Source organism: Tigriopus californicus, chromosome 9, assembly GCF_007210705.1.
Source record: "Tigriopus californicus strain San Diego chromosome 9, Tcal_SD_v2.1, whole genome shotgun sequence".
Lineage (NCBI taxonomy): Eukaryota > Metazoa > Arthropoda > Copepoda > Harpacticoida > Harpacticidae > Tigriopus > Tigriopus californicus.
In genome coordinates, this window is record NC_081448.1 from 13446723 (window position 1) to 13469909 (window position 23187).

At 41.7% G+C, this 23187-nt stretch overlaps 4 protein-coding genes across 5 annotated transcripts; 1 reads left to right on the plus strand and 3 right to left on the minus strand.

Moving 5' to 3' along the window:
* Nucleotides 1-1122: 1122 nt before the first annotated feature.
* On the minus strand, nt 1123-5252 carry LOC131887101 (LHFPL tetraspan subfamily member 3 protein-like). Its single transcript, XM_059235613.1, has 3 exons — nt 4514-5252; nt 1509-1757; nt 1123-1444 (listed from the first exon to the last, which is right to left on the minus strand). Exons 1-3 carry the CDS (start codon nt 4995-4997, stop codon nt 1212-1214), a joined length of 966 nt encoding a protein of 321 aa, XP_059091596.1. The 5' UTR covers nt 4998-5252; the 3' UTR covers nt 1123-1211.
* Nucleotides 5253-9023: 3771 nt separating this feature from the next.
* LOC131886159 (uncharacterized) lies at nt 9024-11638 on the plus strand. The gene is made up of 5 exons (XM_059234417.1): nt 9024-9372; nt 9470-9596; nt 9842-10131; nt 10208-10402; nt 11326-11638. Exons 1-5 carry the CDS (start codon nt 9150-9152, stop codon nt 11592-11594), a joined length of 1104 nt encoding a protein of 367 aa, XP_059090400.1. The 5' UTR covers nt 9024-9149; the 3' UTR covers nt 11595-11638.
* Nucleotides 11639-11725: 87 nt separating this feature from the next.
* LOC131886158 (L-threonine ammonia-lyase-like) lies at nt 11726-14512 on the minus strand. Of its 2 annotated transcripts, XM_059234415.1 has the most exons (7): nt 14295-14511; nt 14034-14229; nt 13647-13972; nt 13291-13583; nt 12992-13217; nt 12154-12355; nt 11726-12053 (listed from the first exon to the last, which is right to left on the minus strand). In XM_059234415.1, exons 1-7 carry the CDS (start codon nt 14412-14414, stop codon nt 11800-11802), a joined length of 1617 nt encoding a protein of 538 aa, XP_059090398.1. In that variant the 5' UTR covers nt 14415-14511; the 3' UTR covers nt 11726-11799. The 2 variants fall into 2 exon arrangements, with proteins under 2 accessions (XP_059090398.1, XP_059090399.1); XM_059234416.1 differs by lacking the exons at nt 11726-12053; nt 12154-12355 and adding an exon at nt 12517-12852 and having other exon boundaries at nt 14295-14512.
* Nucleotides 14513-14851: 339 nt separating this feature from the next.
* On the minus strand, nt 14852-21945 carry LOC131886157 (deoxynucleoside triphosphate triphosphohydrolase SAMHD1-like). Its single transcript, XM_059234413.1, has 6 exons — nt 21665-21945; nt 17960-18219; nt 17584-17892; nt 15707-15960; nt 15234-15641; nt 14852-15168 (listed from the first exon to the last, which is right to left on the minus strand). Exons 1-6 carry the CDS (start codon nt 21928-21930, stop codon nt 14986-14988), a joined length of 1680 nt encoding a protein of 559 aa, XP_059090396.1. The 5' UTR covers nt 21931-21945; the 3' UTR covers nt 14852-14985.
* Between the last annotated feature and the right edge of the window lie 1242 nt (nt 21946-23187).

A 23187-nucleotide genomic window follows, 5' to 3' on the forward strand; every position in this document is an offset into this window, starting at 1 on the left:
TTTTTTTCTCAAAAAACTAGGTGTTCTTTCAAAATCAAGCGGTTTTTTTTACTATATTTTTTTTACAATGTATTCCGACGTCGTTTAATTTGGCACAAAAATCCATTGGCTTGTCAATACTAAGGTGTGTCAATTTTATTTCTATAGCAAATTTTTGCTTCGCTATTTCTTTCCCTTCAACTTTGAAATTAACTGGTTGGAGGAAAAATATGTGATCATATATTTCATATAAATAACGTTATTTGAGGCAATTTTTACAGATGTTCACCGTCAACAAAAGTTAAAATAAAAATTTGCCAACGTTTTTGCGTTGAACCGCGCGCTATCCACGAGAAAATCTGCACGTAAGAAGGCCACGTTTTATAACTTGAATCTCATCTTCGTACTTATACGATGAAATTTGACTAAACCATGCTTCTAGTTATTGTTCACTTGATATTTTTTTAAACAAAAGAATAAATGCTTTTCAACTATTTTCAACTATTCGTAGGTACCAGTACAACGCGACCCAGGGGACAACAAGCTGGACACTTTCTGTATGTGATGAAAAAAAGTCCTCATTGTCGTACTGTATTACACGACTGTTTTGATTCTTATGTCCCAAACCTTGGAGTCAGTCAAGACTGGAGAGGAAAGCATTTTGAAATCTCGCTAAAAGACATTTGAGTGTTGCGGTGCCTTCTAAAAGGGTACCTGATCGGGAAGTAAGAGTTGTTTTAGATTCCTCTCTAGGGGCATCATCTCGAACGTCTTCTGGCGAGGTTTTGTAAAGCTTTCCGCTCCAGGTTTGACGGCCTTCATGGCCAGATACACATTTCAAAAAATTTGTTTTTTATCTATTAATTTTTTATTTTTAAAAAAAAAATTGGGAACAAAATGGCTTTCTGTTTGAAATAGATTTTTAAAACAATGGTTATCCTTGGAAAAATTTCCTGTCATAACAAAAATTATAAGTTGAACTGGAAATTTCTTTCAAATTTTCATAATAGACTTGTTTCTGGTCTTGGAGAGGCTACGCATGTTTGTTAGCACAAAGCCTTACATTCGACACGTCCAAAAAATAACAATAGTGGAAAAATCAACACGGAAGATAGTAAAATCAATCCCCTTCTTTTTTAGTGATATTTTTGGGAAAGTTTTCCTATTTCCAATTTATTAAACACTAGTTGTCATATCTTTTGAGAATTGCATGTTCAATATTGGCACATTTTCTACAATTGGAAATTCTGGATAGTCGATCCATAGGGCCCTGTGCGATACGAAGGAGGATGAGCATGAGATCTTCCTGGTGGACCCCGTTGACCGTAGTCGGAGTATCCGTCGTCCATCATCCCCATTTGCCCATGGGGAGGGTGTGGCATCATCATGACAGGCTGCAGAGTGGTGGACTTTCGTGACCCAGCCAGCGATTGGTTGTCACCAATGAAGCCACTATTGATCTCTCCTATTCAATGCGTAACGGGTTAATGGAAGTCTTGTGAGAATGCATTTGAAAATAATACGCTTACCTTTATAAATCGAGGCCGGGTTCATGTATTGGGGCTCGGGAGGAGGCTTGACCAGTCGATGGGCCAAGGTGAAGGCTAAGATCCCCAATATCCACGTGTCGAAGAAGGCAATGATGGCCAGCACAAAGGCCCATCGTATTCCGCATTCTCCAAGGCCGTAATCGTAAGCATGGGCCCCGCAAATGCTTCGCACGTGGTCATTGTCCCAGCCTGCGGGAAAGGCCAAGATCCCAATAGCCATGCAGATTCCTAGGAAGAAAGATCCAACAAAATGGTTGATGAAGAAAGTTCGAAACTATATCGTGATCATGATTTTGTCATTTCCTCTCGGGACATTGGCTTCCCTTCCATGGATCTCACTTTTTTGTGTCAAATCAGGACACGGTATTTTCCATGTCACTTGACAATTTCCAATACATGAGCAGGAGTTTGAGCTCGCTTGGCTTGAGGATGTACCAATGTATTCATCCTGATTGCCTCCTTGATTACAATCATTTAATATTCTTGGAACAAAAGTTTCATCGTGGTAATTATCCCATAGGCTTGGCAAGCGCCCGAAAGTGAGCACGTTTCTGGTCAATTTTACTGTCAAGGATGGCAAAATAATGATCATCATGCGATCAAAGCCAATGACAGGATATGAAGAACGGATGGGAGGAGGAGGAGGTTATGTCGAAACCTGCTTGGTCTTCCAGCTTTTGTATAGTGGCCTCGTTGTACTTGCACTATAGCTTCAATATCTTGTGTGTTAACTGTGCCTATATGAATACGTAAATGCCAGGCGTTTATTATGCCTAGATAATAAATACCGCTGCATTTAAGATTGTGCTCAGCCATCAGGGCTTTAGCATAGTCCAATCAAACAAAAAATGTGTCCTCAAGTGTGCGAGACCCGATTTCCTCGGAATTTGCAGAATGCCTTGTCACTACTTTGCCTTAGACATTGCATAACCTCATGGGGCAGATATACAAAACATGACTATTTTGAAGCAAATTTGAAGAGAAAAAGAAGTCCGTTTAAGTGCTTGAATTGGACAATCACGGCATACGCATGCACGATAATTCACTTGGACATGATTGGTCGCTCGTCGTCTGACGCTTGCGTAGAAAGTGAAATGTCAATGTCGCGGGATGGATCAGCATTCAAAAATCACTTGGTCATGCTCGTTGGGGCGGATCGATTCATGGTTACTACCAACTTATCAGAAGGCGGGTTGAAACCTTAGAAAGTGCGATAAAAATCCATGACGTTATCTTTAGGCTCCTCTCAGCAGGAAAACAGTTTAAAAAAGCTTGTCTGAGTTAGCGGAGTATCTCTGCCAAGTTTTGAACCAACCGCAGTAAAGAAGGGCGGAAGTGTACAGTTAAGGTGAAGAAAAGACCCTCTCGAGGAAATGATTCGAGTTTTGAAACAGACGAGATCGAAAAATATGGCTTCATTCCTCTTGATTACTTGCTTGATAATCGTTGTTCGTCTACTTGGCGAGTTGGAGGGATGGAACTTTATTTTGCGTATCAATAACGATGATGACAACAAGCGATTTGAATTATTTATGGTGAAAGTTTCATTGTTAACGGATTTGCAGTAGTCATGCTGGAACGAAAAAAACAGTACAAACAAGCCTGCTTCATTTTGAATTCAAGTACAAAGGACATTTTTCTTTAACTTCGGTCATGATTTGTGACTCATGCGAAGTAATTAGAGCGTTAGTACGCGTACGTAAACCAGGACATTCGAGGAGAATTTTGTACATGTAAATCTCGTAAAGTCGATGTCGTGAGTAATTCATTCTAATCAATGAAAAAAGCTCTCGTTTCCCATGTTAAAAACCGAAGTCGTGCCGTGAAAAAATCTAAAGGTACTTGAATTGGATGTCTAGCAGTTTTCAAGGAAGTAATTGAAATGCACTAATTACTCCCCCAGCGTGGACGAACTAAATCTTGATTCCTATTTTTGCCATTGTCAAGGACTTTGTCAGCAATGCCAAGGGACGTAATGAATCTGAACTTTAAAATACTCTGTGCACTTGCACTGAGAATTAAACTGCATTGGCCTTCAGAAATGCGATGCAATGAGCAAAGCTTGTGACATCCGAGATAAAACTGAATGGGCAAGGACGATTGTTTACTAATGATTGTCGAATGGATCGATAGTGGATTGAATCATCTCAAAATGGACTAGAGAGTTATTGCACTCAAGGATCTTCGCTGGATGATTAGCCTCAGGCGAAACAAACGAGGAGGATACAGGATTTCTCTTCAATTGTTTCTGCTTGAAAACCGAACGAGGTCTCGTGATGAAGGGGCTCGTCTTTGTTTGTCATTGGACACGGCAAAGACTCCACGGACATGGATATTTAGTAGTTCCCTGGGGGATTCTATATTTCCTTTCGTTCAACACAAATGATTAAATGAGAAATACAAACGCGTTCTAGACCAGCCCAAATGCTTGTCAAACGCATGATTATTTCTGCTTTCCAGGTGTTTTAGCGCAAAATTTCCAAACCCCCAGAGCCAAACATGAACAAGCGAGTTATAGTTGGTGAGTACTTTGCATCGGAAACATCAGCTTGAAGCAATCCGGGGAGGCCCCAGTCACCGCATGTTTTTGGGTCATCCAACCCATCGAAGGCATTGCCACGAACTCTCTCCCGAGTTATGCTATGAGCAGGTTTAACAACCATGCCAGTGAGACCCTCTGGTGCCCCCCCCCCCTTCCTTCTGTGTTGGGTTGTGTGTGTTGAGGTGTAGAGTGTGTACCTTAAGTCTGAATGAGCTGAATGAGCTCAAAAGTCAAGATCTGGTGGGCTCCCTTGGTTTGATTCTCTACCTGGGCCAGAAGGCATTAATGCAACTAAATCCCGCACTTGATCAGCTCGGGCTTGAACTGTAAACTGTACACAGACATTCTTCCATCGGAGGTACACTCTTACTTAGTATAAGCGGATCGGAAGATAAAGTAGGCAGATAGTCATTTAATTCGTAAATGAGGTGATTGCGTTTACCCGAGAGAAATTGCATGGTTCCACAAATCTCGAACACGGAGTTGCTCTTCATGAAGCAAAACAAGATGAAGGCGAGGACGCAGAGCACAATCACGATCACGGAGAGACCCACGAACACTGTGGCGGCTCGAAAAGCCGGGGACAAGATCGATGAGAAGTTGTTCAAGTCCCCAATGCACACTACACTCTCCTTGGGAGACACCCCGGTACCCGTGCCCTCTGAAGAGAGCACCGTGCAGAACTTCCAGAGACCGAAATGTCCAGGTCCCTTGGAAGTGACCGTATCACCCACCCAATTGGATGACATGAACACCACAATGTTGATTATGGCTGAGCACACTGTAAACACGGCCCAAATGATGGACACGGCTCGAGAGTGCCGGATATATTTGGAGGTATAAAACTGGGAATGCGAGGTATTGCCCATCTCTCCGGGACTTAAGCCACCCCCACCGGCCATGGAGTAGTCCAATTTACTCTCCATGTTAGAGCACAAAGTAAGGGCTAATATTCAAGTTCACTAGGATTGTTGTTATGCCGCAGATCGTCCCATTTTGTACGGGGTGCGGCTCAGCAATGACCAGATCACGATGAATTTGATTACGTTGCTCGACGGCAGAGTGTTGAATGAAGACTTCGAACAGAGGGTAGTGTAGACCAAGTTAGAGGAGGAGGTGGTGGAGGAAAGAGACGAAGCAGAAGTAAGTTCAAGATCCGAGAGCGTACTGCCAACAGTGAGGACGGTTGGCAGAGGGAGATCGCGCTCTTGGCCGTCCCTGTCTGGATGGATGTATGGTCGTGTTTTTGCTTTGGTTCTCTCTTATTTTACTGCCTGTCCATGTTGTGGAAGTCTCGGTCCATAGCTTGGATAAGAGCCTTACGCGACGACCTGTGAGAGATATGTACAATTCACGTTTCTTACCCGAAGGTGGAGAAATCATGGTTGAACAAGAGGCCTCGTAATGTGCATATCCAAACAGCTTAGGCGCTTTTATGGCATTTGTCAGGATTTTAAATACAAATTGAGCCATTCATAAAACATCGAATACCAAAGCCACGAATCACTAAAGAGAAAAAGAGAAACCAGATCTATCATCAAAGGGAGGGGGTTGCCCAAGGTGTCAAAAGAACACCTCCTTGCCAAGTTAGTTTTGATTTATGAAATGGAAGTTCGGTTGAAGTGGTTTGGCAAATGAAGGGAGACAACTGGAGGCGAGTAATTCTTGGACTTTCCTTTCAAGAAATCACGAGAAAACGGGACTTTTGCTCGTGGGAAATTTGAATACGGTTGACGACACGCTCAAATGATCTGGAAGCACTTTTCCAGGAAGGAAGTCGTTTTCTAAGTTGATTGGTTGAGATTGTCAGCATTCGGGGCAATTTGCGACGGTTGTAGTCGAGGTGAAGATTTGCAACCATTCTTTTAAGATAAATGTCTTTGATTGACAAGTATTTACACAAAAACTGTTATCAAGTTGGACCTTGGAATATCATTGGGAAGGTAACTTGTTTCGAGCGCGCTTTTTGACTGCAATTAACCTCCAGGCAATCAAAGAAATAACTCTTACCGTATTCAATGAAAGTGTAATGAATGGATGACCTTTGTCAAGTGTGAACTTCTAGTCCTGATTCAATATCTCCATTGATGATAGAGTGCCCAGACAATTTTTTCAAAGTTATCAAAATTCATTATTTCCACGCACTGAAACTTCATTTTTTGTATTTATGTATTTGCGACTCGTGGTCTTGTCAAAGCGCGCAAATATAAAAAAACAATGATCACAAAATATGTATAAACATATGCATGAGTGGGTCAACCAGGAAAAAATGCAATAATGTCAAATAGATTCGAAAAATTTTGATACCACAGATGAGTTAACTAGATTTGTCTCAGTACTCTTGAAAGAATGGAGAGGGATAAGGCAAAAAGAAATGGAGAGTCTTCAAGGTCCTCTTTTTTAACTTCTTTACTTTTTCCCCTTTTTCGGGGACTATTTTTATACAGAAGCACTAAACTCCAGTAGACAATCAATTGTATACCATAGCATCAGTATCAGTCCTAATATCAAAGATTGCAATAGAGAAATCTTAATTTCTTGTAGGTAAAATGGAGAAACTCAATGGATAACCTAGTAAATGACGATGGGCAAAAAGCATTTTGCATCAGAAAAAAGCAGCAAAGTGGGCTAAAAACGACCTTTTTGTCATTGCAACTGCTTTTGTTACGCCTTTGTTATTATTGTCACAATACTGTTTGGTATTTTCATAACAATTCCCTTATTTTCACAAACTACGTGTATTTTCAACATTTTTTTGTATTTCCTGAACTGTTTTTCGCATTTTTCCCAGCTTTATAAAGATTATTCCAGTAAAAAGGCTATTTTTTCGAGATCATAGTCATAACAATTGCATGTCAATTCATACAATGACATATAGTGTCATTCATATCTCCATCTCAGAGAGGCTCTGCATTTACCGGATAGGATTGCAATTATCTTGCCAAGTTGCATAATCAAAAGTGTGTACGGAAATGATAACAGATCCCGGACTAGGCTCGAAATACTTATGAGATTGTGATTTACATTGATACAGGTGCAAATACCGTGTTATCTCTGAGGTTCAATGACTGATCGTTTTTTTCAAATGGAAGGATTAATGTCGCAGAGAGAGCGTGAACGTCATCCGACAATCAAATCTAAAGAACACCGAAAATAACAATCGTTTATTGTGGATATTATTAAGCTTATTTTCAGTACTTGTTGACAACGGGTTTAGCCAATTATTTAATTTACCTCTCCATGTAATATAAATGGGTAAAGTAACACTTTTGAGTACCAAACTTCCTGTATCGGCAACCGTTCCCTTTACGTGTCTTCTGTTGTCCTTGAAGTTTTTAAAGTCAGTATGGAGCCCTTGCAGTAAATCAAGATCTGCTCAAATATTTGTTTATTTGGTCCCTTTGTCTTTTCAGATATTGAAAGAGAAGCTGAACCAACGGTCAACAATTGTTTATTTCAGTTTTAGTTTCAATGCTTCATCTGCATGAACATGTGATCAATAACAACAAATTGTTAAGTATCATGGAATGCCACCAGCCACTCTTGCTGAATATCTCAACCCGCGCGCGCGCTTGAATTGCTGCTGTTTGTTGCATGTTCTGCAACTGTCGGCTTTATCGTAGCGTTGCCAATATAGGCCCCTCAAGGCCATTTGGTTTCTGAAAGAACTGAATTTTGAAAATCACGCCGCAGGAATACTTATAGGGCATGTCAAATGAATGGAATTCAAGGAAAAATGTGGTCCGGCACCCTGATTTTGGGGATTTGGAGGAGAGAGAACTAAGACAAACATCACAGTTAACTCGCACCATCCGCTCATTGAATTTTCAATAATCGAGTGAATTTGAGGGAGCTGTATTTCAAAACCCAACAAAATGAACATGCTTGGTATAATTCGGTGAACGCGCAATCAAGTTGGCTCAATACCACAATGCTATTTGCTTAGACAACCAGGTAAAATGGAAAAAACGTCAAGATTCAATGCATACATCATGCAGTTTGGCTGGGTATGTTGTCTTCGATTTTTCTCCCTGGAATAACTTCAGTTGTATATGAACGCGTTCACTTGATAAGCCCTATTGATCACCATCACTTATTAGGTACTGATGGGATTATATAGATTATCACTGGAAGTTGCGTCCTGGGTTACCAATTTACGTTTCGAATGGCATGGGACATCTCCAGCAGCATTTCCCTCAAAGTGTAACCTTTATTTTTTACGTCAAACCAGGTTTGCATTTCTTCTCAAACCTAGCTTTTTGAGTGATGTTTGGATTGGTTAGAGCTTTTACTCTCCAAGTCAGTTAACAACACTAGCTTTGGAAATATATTTGATTCCTCCACTACTATTTGGCAATATTTGTGCTTGAAACTAAAGCTATACTTGGCCTTCATTTGGTATGAAAACTCAAATATGTTTTGGTTACAGGTTCCAAAGAGACTGCGCAAAAATAGGAATTCCATTGGGGCCTTGAAAAGACACAAAATCGTGTAAAATTTCCCTGGGGTTTATTAAAGTATGGATTTCAAAAAGTTGACCTTTAAATTTGTTTGCCTATTTAAGCCCTCTCATCTGAACAAAAGCTAGGAGAGGTCTTCGCCCTCCTCTTCAAACTCATTGGTGTGAAAACGCGAATTCATCTTAGGTATCATAACTTTATCGATTTTTTTACCTGGGGCCAAGACAGTAATGGACATTGAAAACATAAATGTTACTTCGGGCGTTCAAACAGGTGTGCACATTTTTTCATTCAATTTGTCTGGAGAAACGATTTGAAGTACGGCTGATATGTCTAATCTACCTGAATGAACAACGCTTTTGGTGAGCTAGTCGGTTAATCCCGATAAATCCCCACAATGAACGAACCTCCGTGAATGAGGCTAGCTTCAGTTTGGCTCAAAATCTGATTTCATCTAAGCAAAGCTCCGTGCCCTCAAAAGTGTCTGCAATCGTGTCTCCTCTTTAGCTTTTCTCTTTTCGTGCCTGTCCTACATCCACTCTTCCTCCCGTCTTCTTGAGCGCGACCGACTGAATCGCGAGTTGTTCAAGTGGTGGACCGTTTTCCCCCTCATGCCTGATGGTGCTCCTTGGGCTTGGGACGCGTACACGCCTGCTCACCACTTCACCGCTCTTCTCGGCCCGTGATCTCGTTGGACGGCCACGTTGGATTGCTAAGGTCCCTTCCCTCTCGATCTCCTCATCGACTTCTACAACGTCAACAACAGCCTTATCTACCTGTTCAGCCTTGCGCCGCATTCCAACCTTGAACAACCGAACAATGTCAACGACTACTACGACAGGTATCCGCAATCTGTTCAGTTTACATCAACCCGCGTTCCAGCCATCATTGCGATCATTGCTCTCAACATTTGTTAATCATCGGAACCATTGTTACAGCCAGTGCCGTCATGACCGCCTACGTCACCGAACAAAGAGGCTCTTTGTATGGGTCGGATTACTTGCTTTACATCAAGAAAGCCGAGGATAATGTGCCCGTTTCCCCTATGCACGATATTCCACTTTAGTAAGTCTTCTTCCTGTTCACTCTCTGGCTGTGTTTGTTTCATTTGTTCTTGACTGACGGCTAGGCTAGCTGATGTAATAGAATGGCATGTGGGTGATTGGCTCACCAGACACGACAACCAATAAATAGTCTCATGTGTCTTATCTCGTGGCAGCAGCTCAATCGAGATAAGGCTGAGATGTCGTGTGTTGAAATGATTCTTGGAACAAACTGAAGATTTCATAGATTGGATCGTTTGATTGTAGTCATGATGAGGGCCAGAAGATCTTCAACATGGTGGTCGAGGTGCCTCGATGGACCAATGCCAAGATGGAGATCACTCTCAAGGAGAAACTCAACCCCATTAAGCAGGATATCAAGAAGGGCAAGTTGCGGTATGTGGCCAATTGTTTCCCACACAAGGGCTACATTTGGAATTACGGGGCTTTGCCGCAAACCTGGGAAGATCCCGACCACGTGGATGAGGCTACCAAGTGTAAGGGCGATGGTGATCCCATCGACTGCTGTGAGATCGGACAAAAGGTCCACAAAAGCGGTAAGACGATCGTTCTCTGTAAGTTGTGGCTGGAAGATTTGGAATTAGCCCGTTGACTGGATGAGTTTAATTCTAGGGGAGGTGATCCAAGTCAAAGTGTTGGGCACCGTGGCGTTGATTGACGAAGGCGAGACCGATTGGAAACTCTTGGTTATTGATATCACCGACCCATTGGCTGCTAATTTGAATGACATTGAAGATATCGAAAAACACATGCCTGGTTTTTTGAGCGCCACCGTCGAATGGTTCAAAATTTATAAAATGCCCGACGGTAAGTTCCCAAGTCGTAACTCTTCTACGTATGTAATTTGTTGACAGTAATTTCGACTCTCTAACACCGTTATTGTATCAACGTTTGCTCAGAGTTTGTTGTAACCTCTTCAGGAGTGCGACTTTTAGAATCGTTTCGTTATATTTTCATGTTCTTATTAAGCGCCAGATCATTTCCTCCTTGTGAGTTCACAGGGCTAGGAGTTAAAACTTTTCAAACTCTGGTTTTCTTGAGAACCAAATTACATGATAAATTACAATTGTACTTGAATAACTCCGCTAGTTTTTGATCAGGTCAAGTCAGTTATTCAGTATGTCCCCCATTATTGTCACTTAGCGAAAGAGAAGCTGTTTCAAAGATTGGCTTCTGTGTTGCACGAAATCGTATATGATTCAATCACAAAAATAAGATCGGCCTTTGATTCTCTAGCGACAGGTTTGGACACCCGTTAGCCATATTAGATTGAAACATTTAAGCAACAAAGGATGTGATATAGAAATGGTCTGACGATGCTTATCTAATCGCCGACATATGATTCATTGTTAAGAGGATATGTTGTTTGGTTCTTGAGAAAGTCGAGTTTTAAAGAATTTCCTTTTTAACACCCAACCCTGTAGACTATACTACATGCGCACTCATTTGATTGCCCTAAGTACTGGTATTTCATTGATGTCATCAAAACATCTAATAACTTGTTGAGAAAATTAAATCAATTCCAAACCCAACATTGATTAATGATGATATGATGCGTTTTCCTGTTTTTTGAAATGAATAATGGATCTTCTAGGATCTATTCAAATGCCCATTGAAACCAGTTCCAATGCATTCTGTATGTTCACCAACGTCGCATACAAATTTCCCAGTAACTCATTAAGTTGACATTTAAAGCCACAAATGAATCAATCATATGTTCCCATTTCTAGGCAAGCCCCCAAACGAGTTTGCTTTCGACGCCAAACCGAAAAACAAGGATTTTGCGCTCAAGATCATCGATGAATGCAACGGTCAATGGAAGAAACTGATGGCGCGAGAATCGGCTCCTGAGGATTTGGACCGAACTTGCACCCAATTTGACGGATCTTCCAAGATTGGCGCGGACTCAGCCAAGGCTGTTGTGGAAGGTGCCGCAGCTATGGCCGCTGCAGTCCCCTTAGAATCCACTGTAGATAAGTGGCATTATGTCAAATTGTAAACCGTTTCCGTCTAGTTGGTTCGGATAATAAACCTCAGTGTGCACATGTGAAGAGAAGCTGTCATTCCGCCCCAAACAACACATGTTTGCTACTAAACATTTGGCTCAATCTTCAATAATGTTGGTAGATAGACAGTACGAACGTATATTTCGATCTCTCTTTCTCTACAAACTATAAGAAACACGTGACTAGACAACACTAACATCAGTGTTTGCTCTTGCGTGATCCCCTCGAAATTCTTTTCTCAGTTGGGGGTTCAATCGTGATAATTGGGGTGAGAGTTGGCTTAGGTAGAGGTGCATTGAACTTCCGAGACTTTATATCCGACCCTTGGGATTCATCCCAACCACTGTCCTGAGTTTTGTCCACGTCCAAATCTGAAAGGACATTCTCTGACATGTGGGCTTCGTCGTCCTCGGATTCCGTGTCTGATTCAGAGTCATCTTCGACAACATGTCCTGCAATCGTCCCGACTCGTGTTAAAACATTGGCGCCAAATGCAACCTTGATTAATTACAAGGATGCCATTCAACAATGTAAATAAAAGTCAACTATCACCTGCAAACGTGTTATTGTCGGGTTCACTCAAGGAATTAGATACCATATACCCGTTGGTGAGACCGACTGCTTCGTCATCTCCAAAGTCATCGTCCAGTTCCTCATCATGTTTGCCTTTTACTCGCATGTCATACTTCTCCCGGAGAATCCGCACCATTTGACTAGTATGGCGATGGTTCCTGGTCTCAGCTAAGACTTTTACCTAAAAATCAAAAGAGAATTATCGGGTTTAATGTGGCCATTCCTTGTTGTAGGAAGATGTTATTAGCATTTACAGATGGATGGACCTCATTTGGTTGAAAAATATCCGTGGGTTTTTTAATATGTATTCTATATTAGAAGGCTTTCACTGAAAGCAATAACCGCAGGTGAACGTAATTTATTGCGCTCTTAAAAAGCAATCCTGGTGATACTGAATTGTCGAGACTTTCGCTTGGCTTGGTTCTGGATCACTCTTAAGTATTGCATTTCAGACGCAGCATCAATGTCGTCATCATCATCTTCTTGAGCACTGTCGTTTCCGGACGAAAAGTTTCCTGAATCTCGAGTCTTGCAATCTTCATCTCGTTCCAATAGGTCGTCCAAGAACCCAAAGGCTCCGCCAACTCCAACCATAATGATATTTGTATACTTCTTTCGAAGGAAATCAAACATTTCATAGGCATGAACCACGCTCCTGGTTTCCACCACCACAGCCACCTAAAACGCAATTAAGAGGGGAGATGTTCCATTCCTGTTGTTACAGGAACAGGTAAAAGATGCGGGGGTTGGATGGAGGGTGAATGCACGGATTGTTCTGTGGTAAAGGCATTGTAATAGCAAAAAAGTCGATCCTCACCTCGACAGAAAATATATCGTTCTTAATCCAGGCTCTCTCATGAACCATGTCCTTGATAGACACTCCACAGTTGCAAAGGGTCTTGGCCAATTCGGCAATTCCTCCAGGACGGTCGCTAACCGTGACTGTAAACTTCACCAAGCGACCATCTGCCGCCAAACCTCTCTCCAGGCATCGTCCCAAGATGGTTGTATCAATATTACCGCCGCAAAGTGGCACTACAACCCTAAAGAAAGACGAAAACCATAGTACATATTCAAGTTTCCCGCTGTCATCTCCCTTTTTCCTCCGTTTCTTACTTTTTCCCGCGTAAATCTGGTAAAAGTCCTGCCAAAATGGCTGCAACTCCTGCAGCGCCTCCTCCTTCCACCACAGCTTTTTCCATCTCCACCAATCTTAGGATGGAAATGGCGATCCACTCCTCGGACACAGTGACCATCCGATCCATATATGGAGCAGCCGTGGCGAGGGCGTTTACACCCACCGTGGGAACGGTAAGACCATCGGCTAAACTTGGTTCGGTAGGGGTCTTCACAGGATGCCCAGCTTTCATGGCGTTGGTAAATGAAGGGCACAGTTCTGGCTCCACACCCTGGTTTGAAAAGATTACATGAAGCGACAATTACATATTTTTCGATATTATTATGAGACTTACAATGATTTTGATATCTGGTTTCATGGTTTTTAAGGCCACAGCACAACCAGCTAGTAGCCCACCTCCACCCACAGGAATAACTACTGCGTCGACGTCTGGGACTTGTTCCAAAATTTCTAGCCCCATGGTACCTTGGCCAACCAATATGTTTGGGTGGTCAAAACCATTGATGTACAACAACCCGCGTTCTTTCCCCAACTTCAAGGCGTAAGCCTTGGATTCGCCCATGTTTTGCCCCTGAATCACCACATTTGCGCCATACTTCTTGCAGTTTTCAATCTTCATGATGGGTGCAATGACAGGCATGACCACGGTAACAGGAATGCCTGTGAGGAAAGATAAAAGTAGACAAAATGCCAATGATATATTTTTTATGCTGATCTTTACCTAATTGACCACCGTGATATGCCATGTCTTGGGCGTGATTTCCCGCTGAGGCTGAAATCACGCCCTTCTTCTTTTGCTTCGGATCCAACTGAATCAGACTGTAACGCGCTCCGCGTTCTTTGAAACTTCCTGTGTATTGCATGTAATCTTTTTTTAAAAATATCTCCATCCCTGACTCTTCGGATAAATGCGATCGCTAAAAATCAGGTAAAACTTAATTGAGATACAATCCCTTTACATTTATACTTTGAATTAACTTACATCACAAGGTGTACGAACAATACCTTCTCGAACTCGGTAAGCTGCAGCGCTTATTTGCTCAAATTGGACCACGCGTGGTTCCTCAGGATTGCACCAAGGATCAAGAGTTTCTTCCTCCATTGTTAATCAGTAAAAATCAACGTATTTAGTAAAGCTTGTCTTCTGAATTCGACAAGTGAGGGTCAAATTTGCAACTGATCCTTGAACCTGATTTGGAAGCGACTTTTATCGAATAATTCAAGTTTCTCCCCTTCGAAACAACAAAAAAACATTAAGGATGCGACCGAACTCCACATAATGATAAACAGATCAACAGACAACAAACGGTGTATGATACATAAATCGTAGGGCGACGCTCTTAGGTGTTACTTAAACGAGAGCGATTGACTAATCTGACCGCGGCTCCTAGTTGGAAAGTGGTATGGCCATGTATGGTTTTCTGACGGACAAAACGGTCAGAAAATAGTGGTGACATGTTTAGCCAGTTTGATCTGCATCTGCTCTTCATAAAGCAATATCACGAGACGGGCAAAATAGAGCGTAACACTCAGGACATCTTCATAGTCTCGGATTTATTTTACGCTTGTTTCATCATTTTTCTTGGAAAGACCGTATCATCGTATCACAAAATAGGTTAGGTATCAAAATTATCTAAAAGTACAAAATATAGTCTCCTTGCGGACACGGTTCACTACGGAATATGACCGTTCTTTTGCCTCAAAGACGTACTCCAGGCCATCGCAAATTTCTTGGTTATATCACCCAAAGACCGATCTTTACAGCAAATGAAAAAGCTCTCCTGCTCCAAGGCATTGACACGTAGAGTGTTGATATCCTTTGTAAATATCGTCGTATCTTTGCGGTAAAAGAATGCCTGCAAAAAAAACATCGGGTTGTAAGCGCTTCCGATTCTATAAATGTAAGTCTTAATTCACTGACCTTTTTCGTCTTTGTCCCAGTTGACACCACTTTCTTCAAAACCACGATCTGGTCCAGATCAAGTGACTTTGTTTCACCTGCATCGTCTCCCGATCCAAACTTGGTCGTATATTCAAACAGCATCTGTTTTACTTCTTTTTCCGTCTTATTGTGAAGCACCGGAAAATCCTTGGTGTTTAATTCGAATACGTCCAAATAGAAGTCGCGTCTTTCTATACGGTTTAGCATGGCTTGGGCGTCTTTTAGCTTGGGATTGGCGTCCTCCATGATCTTGAAGTAGACATATTCGTCCGTCAATCTGCAATGAGCCACCATGTCCATGGCGGTGGAAGCCGTGACCAGATTGTGGACTTGACCGTCCTTGCCTTTAACTTGAATGTGATCTTTTGCGCTTAACCACGCGTCTTTCTGAAATTATTGTACACATGATGTGATATCGGTGTCGCTTGAATGATCGCACTTGGAGAACATACCAACATTCTATCGGCAACCTTGGAAACTCGGTGCTGGTATCCCAATGAATGAAGTCGAGCCCGATCACTGCACATCTCCAAAAGATTTGTTTCCTCTTTGTTTCGAAGACAAATTCGTCTCCGAGACGTTCCATTTCCGGGATCCACTTCGAGCACTTTCGAATACGAAATAAAGCGTTGGTGATCAAACAAGTGGCCAATTTTTAAGTAGTGATCATCGCGAAGAAAGTAATCCCACTTGTCGACATCAATGCCTAAAAAACTCAGGAGCTTGACAAATTAGTTTCTATCCAATAGTAACAAAACATATTTTGGCCAATTTTTTGAATCATACATGTACAGGGTGGACGTGTTAAGGTGTTACAAACAAAAGCGTGTATTGCCGGTCCCAAAATAGACTCACATACATCAAATCATAGATTTTGGCTCGTCTATGACCTCACTTTATAGAAAAAAATTCACTCAAATTGGCCTCCTTTAGCAGCGACAATACGTCGAAGACGGCCACGGACCCTATCACAACAGACACTGATAGTTTCTTGAGGTATTGCGGCCCACTCTTTGATTAGGGCATGCTTTAAGGCTTCAATATTTGCATAGGATTTCACTCCAACATTCCTCTCCAAAATTGACCATAAGCAAAAGTCCAAGGGCTTAATATCAGGGGATGATGGTGGCCAGCAACTCTTGTCTAAAAAGCCACTCAAATTGTCTTTGCACCATTGCTGGGTAATTTTGCTGGTGTGGGATGGTGCTCCATCCTGTGAAAATGTATAGGGATCGTTTTTATATGATTCCTTGACCCAGGGTAGAAGGCCAGATTTCAGAACGGTCTCAATATGAACATTGGAATCGATTTTCACTCCTTCTTCAATGAACATCAAGGGAGACTTGCCCTCTTTGCTGACAGCAGACTAAACCATCAAACCAACTGGTTTTTGGCGTCAAAAGTGGGATTTGGCTGCCATGGGTAAAGAGTCCAAGCTTGGAGCTAATACTCTATCATTTTGATGATTGTAAGCCATCTGGACAATGAAATATTTTTCATCAGAAAATATCAGATTTGGGACCGTGCCATCCCTAATTTTCTTAAGAAGAATTTTACAACGAGCAAGCCTTTTGTCCTTTGAAGCCCCAGATAAGAGTTGGCGTTTTTGAAGGTGATAGGCTTTGAACCCAAGGTCGTCTCTGACAATCTTCCCCATTGTGCTGTGAGCCATGCCAAAATCTTTTGCCATGGACCTCTGAGGCTGTCGACGAATCCTCTCCCGAATGGCTTTGATGGTCTTGCTGGTCCGGACTGACCGTTTTCGTCGACGAATTCTGACTGGTTGGGTGGATTGAGTCCTCTCAAATCTGTCGATTGTTCGTTTGATGAACATTTGATAGAGTTTTTGGTGTCTTAACATCCCAAAAATCTCCGGCCTTGATTTTCCGGCACAATGTAGTGCAATCACTTCTTCACGTTGGCCTTCCATACTTAGAATGTTGTTGTTTAAAGAAGTTTTACCATGATTTAATGGAAAAAAGAATAGTCTTACCTATTTTTGCGCCTAGTTTTAAAGGTATTGGTTATACCATATTTCCACAGAAGGAAATCAAATTTTGTAACACCTTATAAAATCCACCCTGTACTATAGGCTAGCTATATTGGTCGTTAGCTATACAAAGTGATATCTGAACTGGTTAGGTTTGTTCCTCCTATAATAGATATCTTTAAACGTAACGCGATGTAATCGTCATACAAATCGCTGACGACGAAAAATTATATAAGTTGATTTCGACTCTAAAAAAATCATTCAATCTGCCATCCTTTCCAAAGGCGAAATCAGCTTATATAATTTTTCGTGGTCAGCAATTTAATGGATTTAGAGTACCTGTCTCTTTATTCGCCACGATTTCGTAAAGAAAGGATTTGGATTCGTCTCGTCCACGATAAGGCCAACTTTCATGGGAAGCACGGTGATCAGGAAGACCAGTTTCTTTGCAGATTGGACCAGCAATCTGTTCTTTCACAAAGAGGAGATCGTCTTCATTCAAATCGCCCAATTCTTTCAACTTGGGCCGAAGGTTGTTTTCTTCGATCAAATGATTAAACATGGCTATGGATAAGTCTTCGTGATGAAACTCTTTTTGGCCCGCTTCCTTGACGAATTGCTCCCAGAGATGAGAAAATGGACCGTGTCCTGAAAGAGCGCTCTCAGTTTAGAAATCATGACTTCAAATTTCATCCCAAATTAGTTCAATTATTACCCAGGTCGTGACATACACCCGCCATCATCACGCAAAGAATATCCTTTTCGTCCATCCAATCCTGATGACGTCTTCGGAGTTCTTCGGCGAACTTTCTGGCGAGATGACCAACCCCAATAGAATGTTGAAAGCGATTGTGGGTGGCATTTGGAAAAACCAGGTGACACGTCCCGGTTTGCTTGATGTACCGTAAACGCTGGAATTGAGGCGTGTCCACAATTGCCAGAATCGCGGGAGGAAGCTGGATTGACCCGTGGATGCTACAATGACAAAACAAGCAATGATTGAGCAATTACAAATTGAGTGCGATTTCAAAGTATCCCATAGGTTTTTGATACATGACACCCCGGTTTAAAGGTAGGGGGCTTCATTGCGATAGTTCAAAGGTAATACCCTCTTTTAAAGAGCCCTAAGGCTGAGCGAAAAACTCTGAACGATAATCTTCAAATGCGTATGTCAATACACTATTATTCATACATTCGATTCCTACTTTGCTTTTTCGTGTAAGGGCAACTGTGAAGAACTGGAAGTATATTCAATTAATTGCAAGTTCTCCCCTTGAAGATTGATAAGCTGCGATTGGCCTGAAGATAAATGCCAAATCAGCGACATTAGAAGATCACAGAAAACATGCAAGTGCTAATATTCCAAAACGGTCGTCATTTTGAGAACGGTTACATTTACTTCAAATAAGTTCCTTAAAGCTAGCATTATCCACGATCATGTGGCCAAAATCATGATCACATTTCCCACACACTCACGCACGGATTGAAGGAAAAGATAAAACAGGTGAATTCTTAGTCAAAACTGTTCGATTTTCGCTTCGGCTGTTGTGCGAGCAAAATTCCTGAAGCAAATACGTTACTAATTGATTTGTGGAAACGTATCCTATGGTGTATGAAATGAGAAAGCATACTAATGCCCACCGTTCCAAGTAAAAAAAGTCATGACCAAACATTTGCTCTTAATTTTCTTATCTTGCCTTAGGGAGAATTGATAAGTCCGATTTTATTGTTACATGAAAACAATCAAGCATACTAATGCCCAGCGCTCCAAGTAATAAAGTCATGACCAAACATTTGCTCCTATTTTCTTATCTTGCCTTAAGGAGAATTGATAAGTCCGATTTCATTGTTTCAGGAAAACAATAAATGATCTTCAGGCAATAGGAATCGCTGTTCGATGACTAAAAAATACAATTGGTAAGCTCAAAGAAGATAAGAAATAGCGTCGGCTACAATTTCTTCATGCTCTCATCTCCATTATAGTTGTTTCAAGTTATATTAAGTATTGGGGCACAGCATACTTAAACGCAATTTCCAACCGGAAGTTGCAAAAATCATTCATTCAATTTTTCAAAGATTCTGATTTCAAGAAGTTTTAAGTTTCAGTTTGCAGGGCTGTTTGTCACGCAATAAAATCTCAAACCGCCATCTGATGAAGAGTGAGGAGTGAATCTCCAGGAATGCTTAGAAAATCTCTACATGCCTAGAAGCATTATCATTCTAAACAGGATTTTCTCAAATTTCCTCAATTCCTTGCTGTAAGGGTCAAAACAGGTATATTATGATGCGACCAAATGCGGCACAGTTCCGTCATGATGCAACACGCTACAAACCGCAAAACTTGGAACTTGGCACTTCTCTTTGAACATTTTATCCCACATTAAATTACTTTTTTGCAATTACCTTTTCTTATCAATATCTTGATAGAACGTTGCGAAATGTTCCGTCTGGCTTGTCAATTGTAAAATTGGCAAACCAGCTGAAAAGCTGTTCGGAAAACAATTGTGTTAGTCATCAAACAATTTAAAAGCAATGGTATATCCACTAGATGATAGAATTTTAAGTTTCACATATATTGCTACCATAAGACTGCTCCCTACCATTGTCCATTGGTCATGGACCAACCACTGGAATATGGCCGAGAACGTTAAGGTTGAAAATGAATATTTGCAATTTGAATCAATTCTACTTCTACTTGCCCCAGATCAATATGATTTTGTGCTTCAAAATCAATCATTCTGAAGCAGTCGTTCCTGTAAGCTAGTATATAAAATATGTAGTCAGGCGTAACAACCTGGGCTATTTACATTTGAGGAATGGCGCAAAGCCCTCATCCGAATAGGAAAATGCAAATTCAGGACCTCATCCCGTCCATACTCCAGCATTTTTTTTTTGCTTTGATTTACTAGGCTGGTTAAACTTTGGACACTTGATCGGGTCTGAATCCAACGCATTCCTCACGTTAAAAATCATTGTTCTTTGGGTCCAAATTATCTGACAATCAGGCAACATAGTGTATTTATCGGTGAATACAAGTCCGAGTTTGACAGTCTCGTGCGGTGTACCTCAAGGAAGTATCTTAGGCCCATCGCTCTCCCTCATCTACATTAATGATCTACCTAGAGTCACACAATTTAAGGACACCATGCTTGCCGATGACGCGACTTCATAGACAGCTCTTCCGCAATGATCCAGGAAAAATGAATTTCGAAACAACCAATCCGACAATTGGGAGGGAAGAGGGATGAAAAGGTGGTCAAATTTATGGGATTAAATGTGGATGAAAACTTGAATTTTAAAGAATATGGAAGGCAATTGCCAAAAAATCAGAAAAGTGCTCTTGCTCTTTCATGGCAAAGCAAGCAATTCCCTTACAACTTCGACTTGTCTTATATAGCTCATTGATTAAGAGTTGCTTGAACTTCTGTCTGGAGTTCTTCGGGGGACACTCTCCAACAAATAATCTAGTCATTCTGCAAAAGAGGGCTGTGAGGTAGATTCAAGGTGCTAAAGCACGAGCTCATACCAGTCAGACTTTAAAGAGACTGAAACTTTTAAAACTTTCAGACGTTGTCAAAGTATATCGCTTGAAATTCATGTATTTGTTTATACAAAACAAAGTACCAAGCATCATTAACCAATACTCTCAAAAAGAAAAAAAGAGGCGGATTGGCCTATTTCCACTTGCCTTTAGTCCGCCTGAAGTGGTATCAACAACTCCCGACTTTTTATTTTCCCCAAACATGGAACGAATCGATCCATGCCACGAAACTAAAAGCCAATCTAATTACCAATGAAAAGCAATGAAACTTACAAGTATCTGATCTACCCCATAGCTCATACTCGGCTGAATGCAAGACAAGGGATTGTTTCATTTGCACAAAAGTATTTTAGGCAACCGAACAAAATACTCCCCTGACGGATTGTGAGGTCTCCAGATCTGGATGGTCGGGAAGGACCAAAGCCAAAGGTTGATGTGCACCGCACCCAGGTTGCTAGAAAAGGTCATCCTTGAAAACAAGCCCAATGGCTTAAGGTAAAGACCTGGGGCTAAACCTTCATAAAAAATCATCATAAAAATCATCATCAAATAATCAGCATCATCATCATTAGCTGTGACCAAAGGCGCGTGTTCATCAATGATTGCATTTGCATCCAAACAAGCTAATGGTGTTATGAAGCCATTACTTCAAAATCCCAAACTCATTTGAAAACAAATGAAGATGAATAAATTCATTGACAAACCGGTTCTTCCGCCCTTTCCCTTGCAATTCCCTTCGATTGGTAACTCTTTTGTTAAGTCTTACAATTTCCATATATCAGTGAGAAGGCCAGTCGTCTTCCGCGTATCTCATTTTGTACACATGTCTGCCACCGGTAATACACTTTCCAAACCTATTTCCCTTTGTCATGCACTTACCAGTCATTGATGACCTTCTCGTTGCTGAAGATGGGACGACGACCCGCTCCACTCACTTGGCCGTCCATGTCCTCGGGATGCATCCCAGGGTTGCTAGTTGTTTCAGAGGAAGGCGAAGAGGACAGACTGGACTGTCTGTTAAAAAGGTCCGTGAACTTGAAGCATTTTAAGATCAAATCAAAATCGGCCGGGCGAGCCTTTTTCCCTGGAGGACTCCACAAAGCTCGCCCGCCGTTTCTTGGCCCTCCCTGGTCTTCCCAAGACATGACGAAACGAAAGGAGGGTTAGAAAGCCTTCCAACCAACCTGGCGCTGAGTTGTAGAATAGCGCACACTTTGCTGACGGACCCTGAACAAGCAGTTTACCCACTCAATCTTTCCGTATTCTCAACGACATGGACAGCCAAGAGAAAGAAATTGATCGGATTACATGACGGCTGTAATACAACGAAAACATGAGAACAGTTTTAATACACGATCGTTGCTACTAAAAAAAAGGTCACATAATGCCTTGAAAACTTGTTTCCGGCATTAAAATGAGCCTAAATATGTGGGCACAACGTACGCCATCAATGATGTTTAGCATAAAATATGCCCTAAAATCGGAACATTGAAAAATCAGGTCAGAATTATTATCCGTGGGCACAAGACCAATTTCAAAGGCCACAAGGGCGAATGGCCCGTAAGAGGCGTAAACACAGCTTATGTAGTGAAACAAACCCAAATTCCATTGGATTGTTATCTGATCGCACGAGCTATGGCATCGACACTCAAAATTAAATGCATTGCTGACTGCCCAATACGCCAAAAGGAACAAAATTTCGCATCACGAAACATGCTTTATACGCTGACACGGTGGTCTTTCAGGTTGATGCCTACTCTGAAAGACTATCCGCTGATACACCAATTTGAAGCAAACAAACTGGATGAAGCTTATCTTAACCGTGTGTAATGATTGATATGGTTACCAATCTTATTTCCTAGATTTGGCAGATTTTTGGTTAAAATGGTTTATCCAAATCTTCGATTGAGCGTGTAAATTCGAACGCTGACATTTCTCGCCGATGTTTTCATTTTTTTTTTCATCAGCCCGCCACGACAGGAGGGCGATTTTGAAATCTTCCGAATTGAACTTACCGTCCAGCTTGGACAGCAAAGTCTTCATAGCTTTGACTCCGGCCTCTGCCAGGTCGTTTGACTTGGGATGGTATGGGGAGGACGTTTCGTGCTTGATCCCAAATTTCTCACAAAATTCAAGGAAGGGACCACGAAACTGGGGTCCATTGTCCGACTTTATCACCTCCGGTAGGCCCACATCAGTGAACCAACCCAATAAAGCAGCCACAATTGTGTTGGTGGAGGTGGATCTCAACTTGGCCATGAACGGAACTCCCGAGTAGCGATCCACCATTACAAGAAAGGTCGTTCCCTCCAAGTCAAATAAATCCACGGAGACGTGTTGCATGGGGAAACTGGCGACTGCGGCCGCCATGAGAAGAGGTTCTGCGGGCAGAGAAGGAAGGC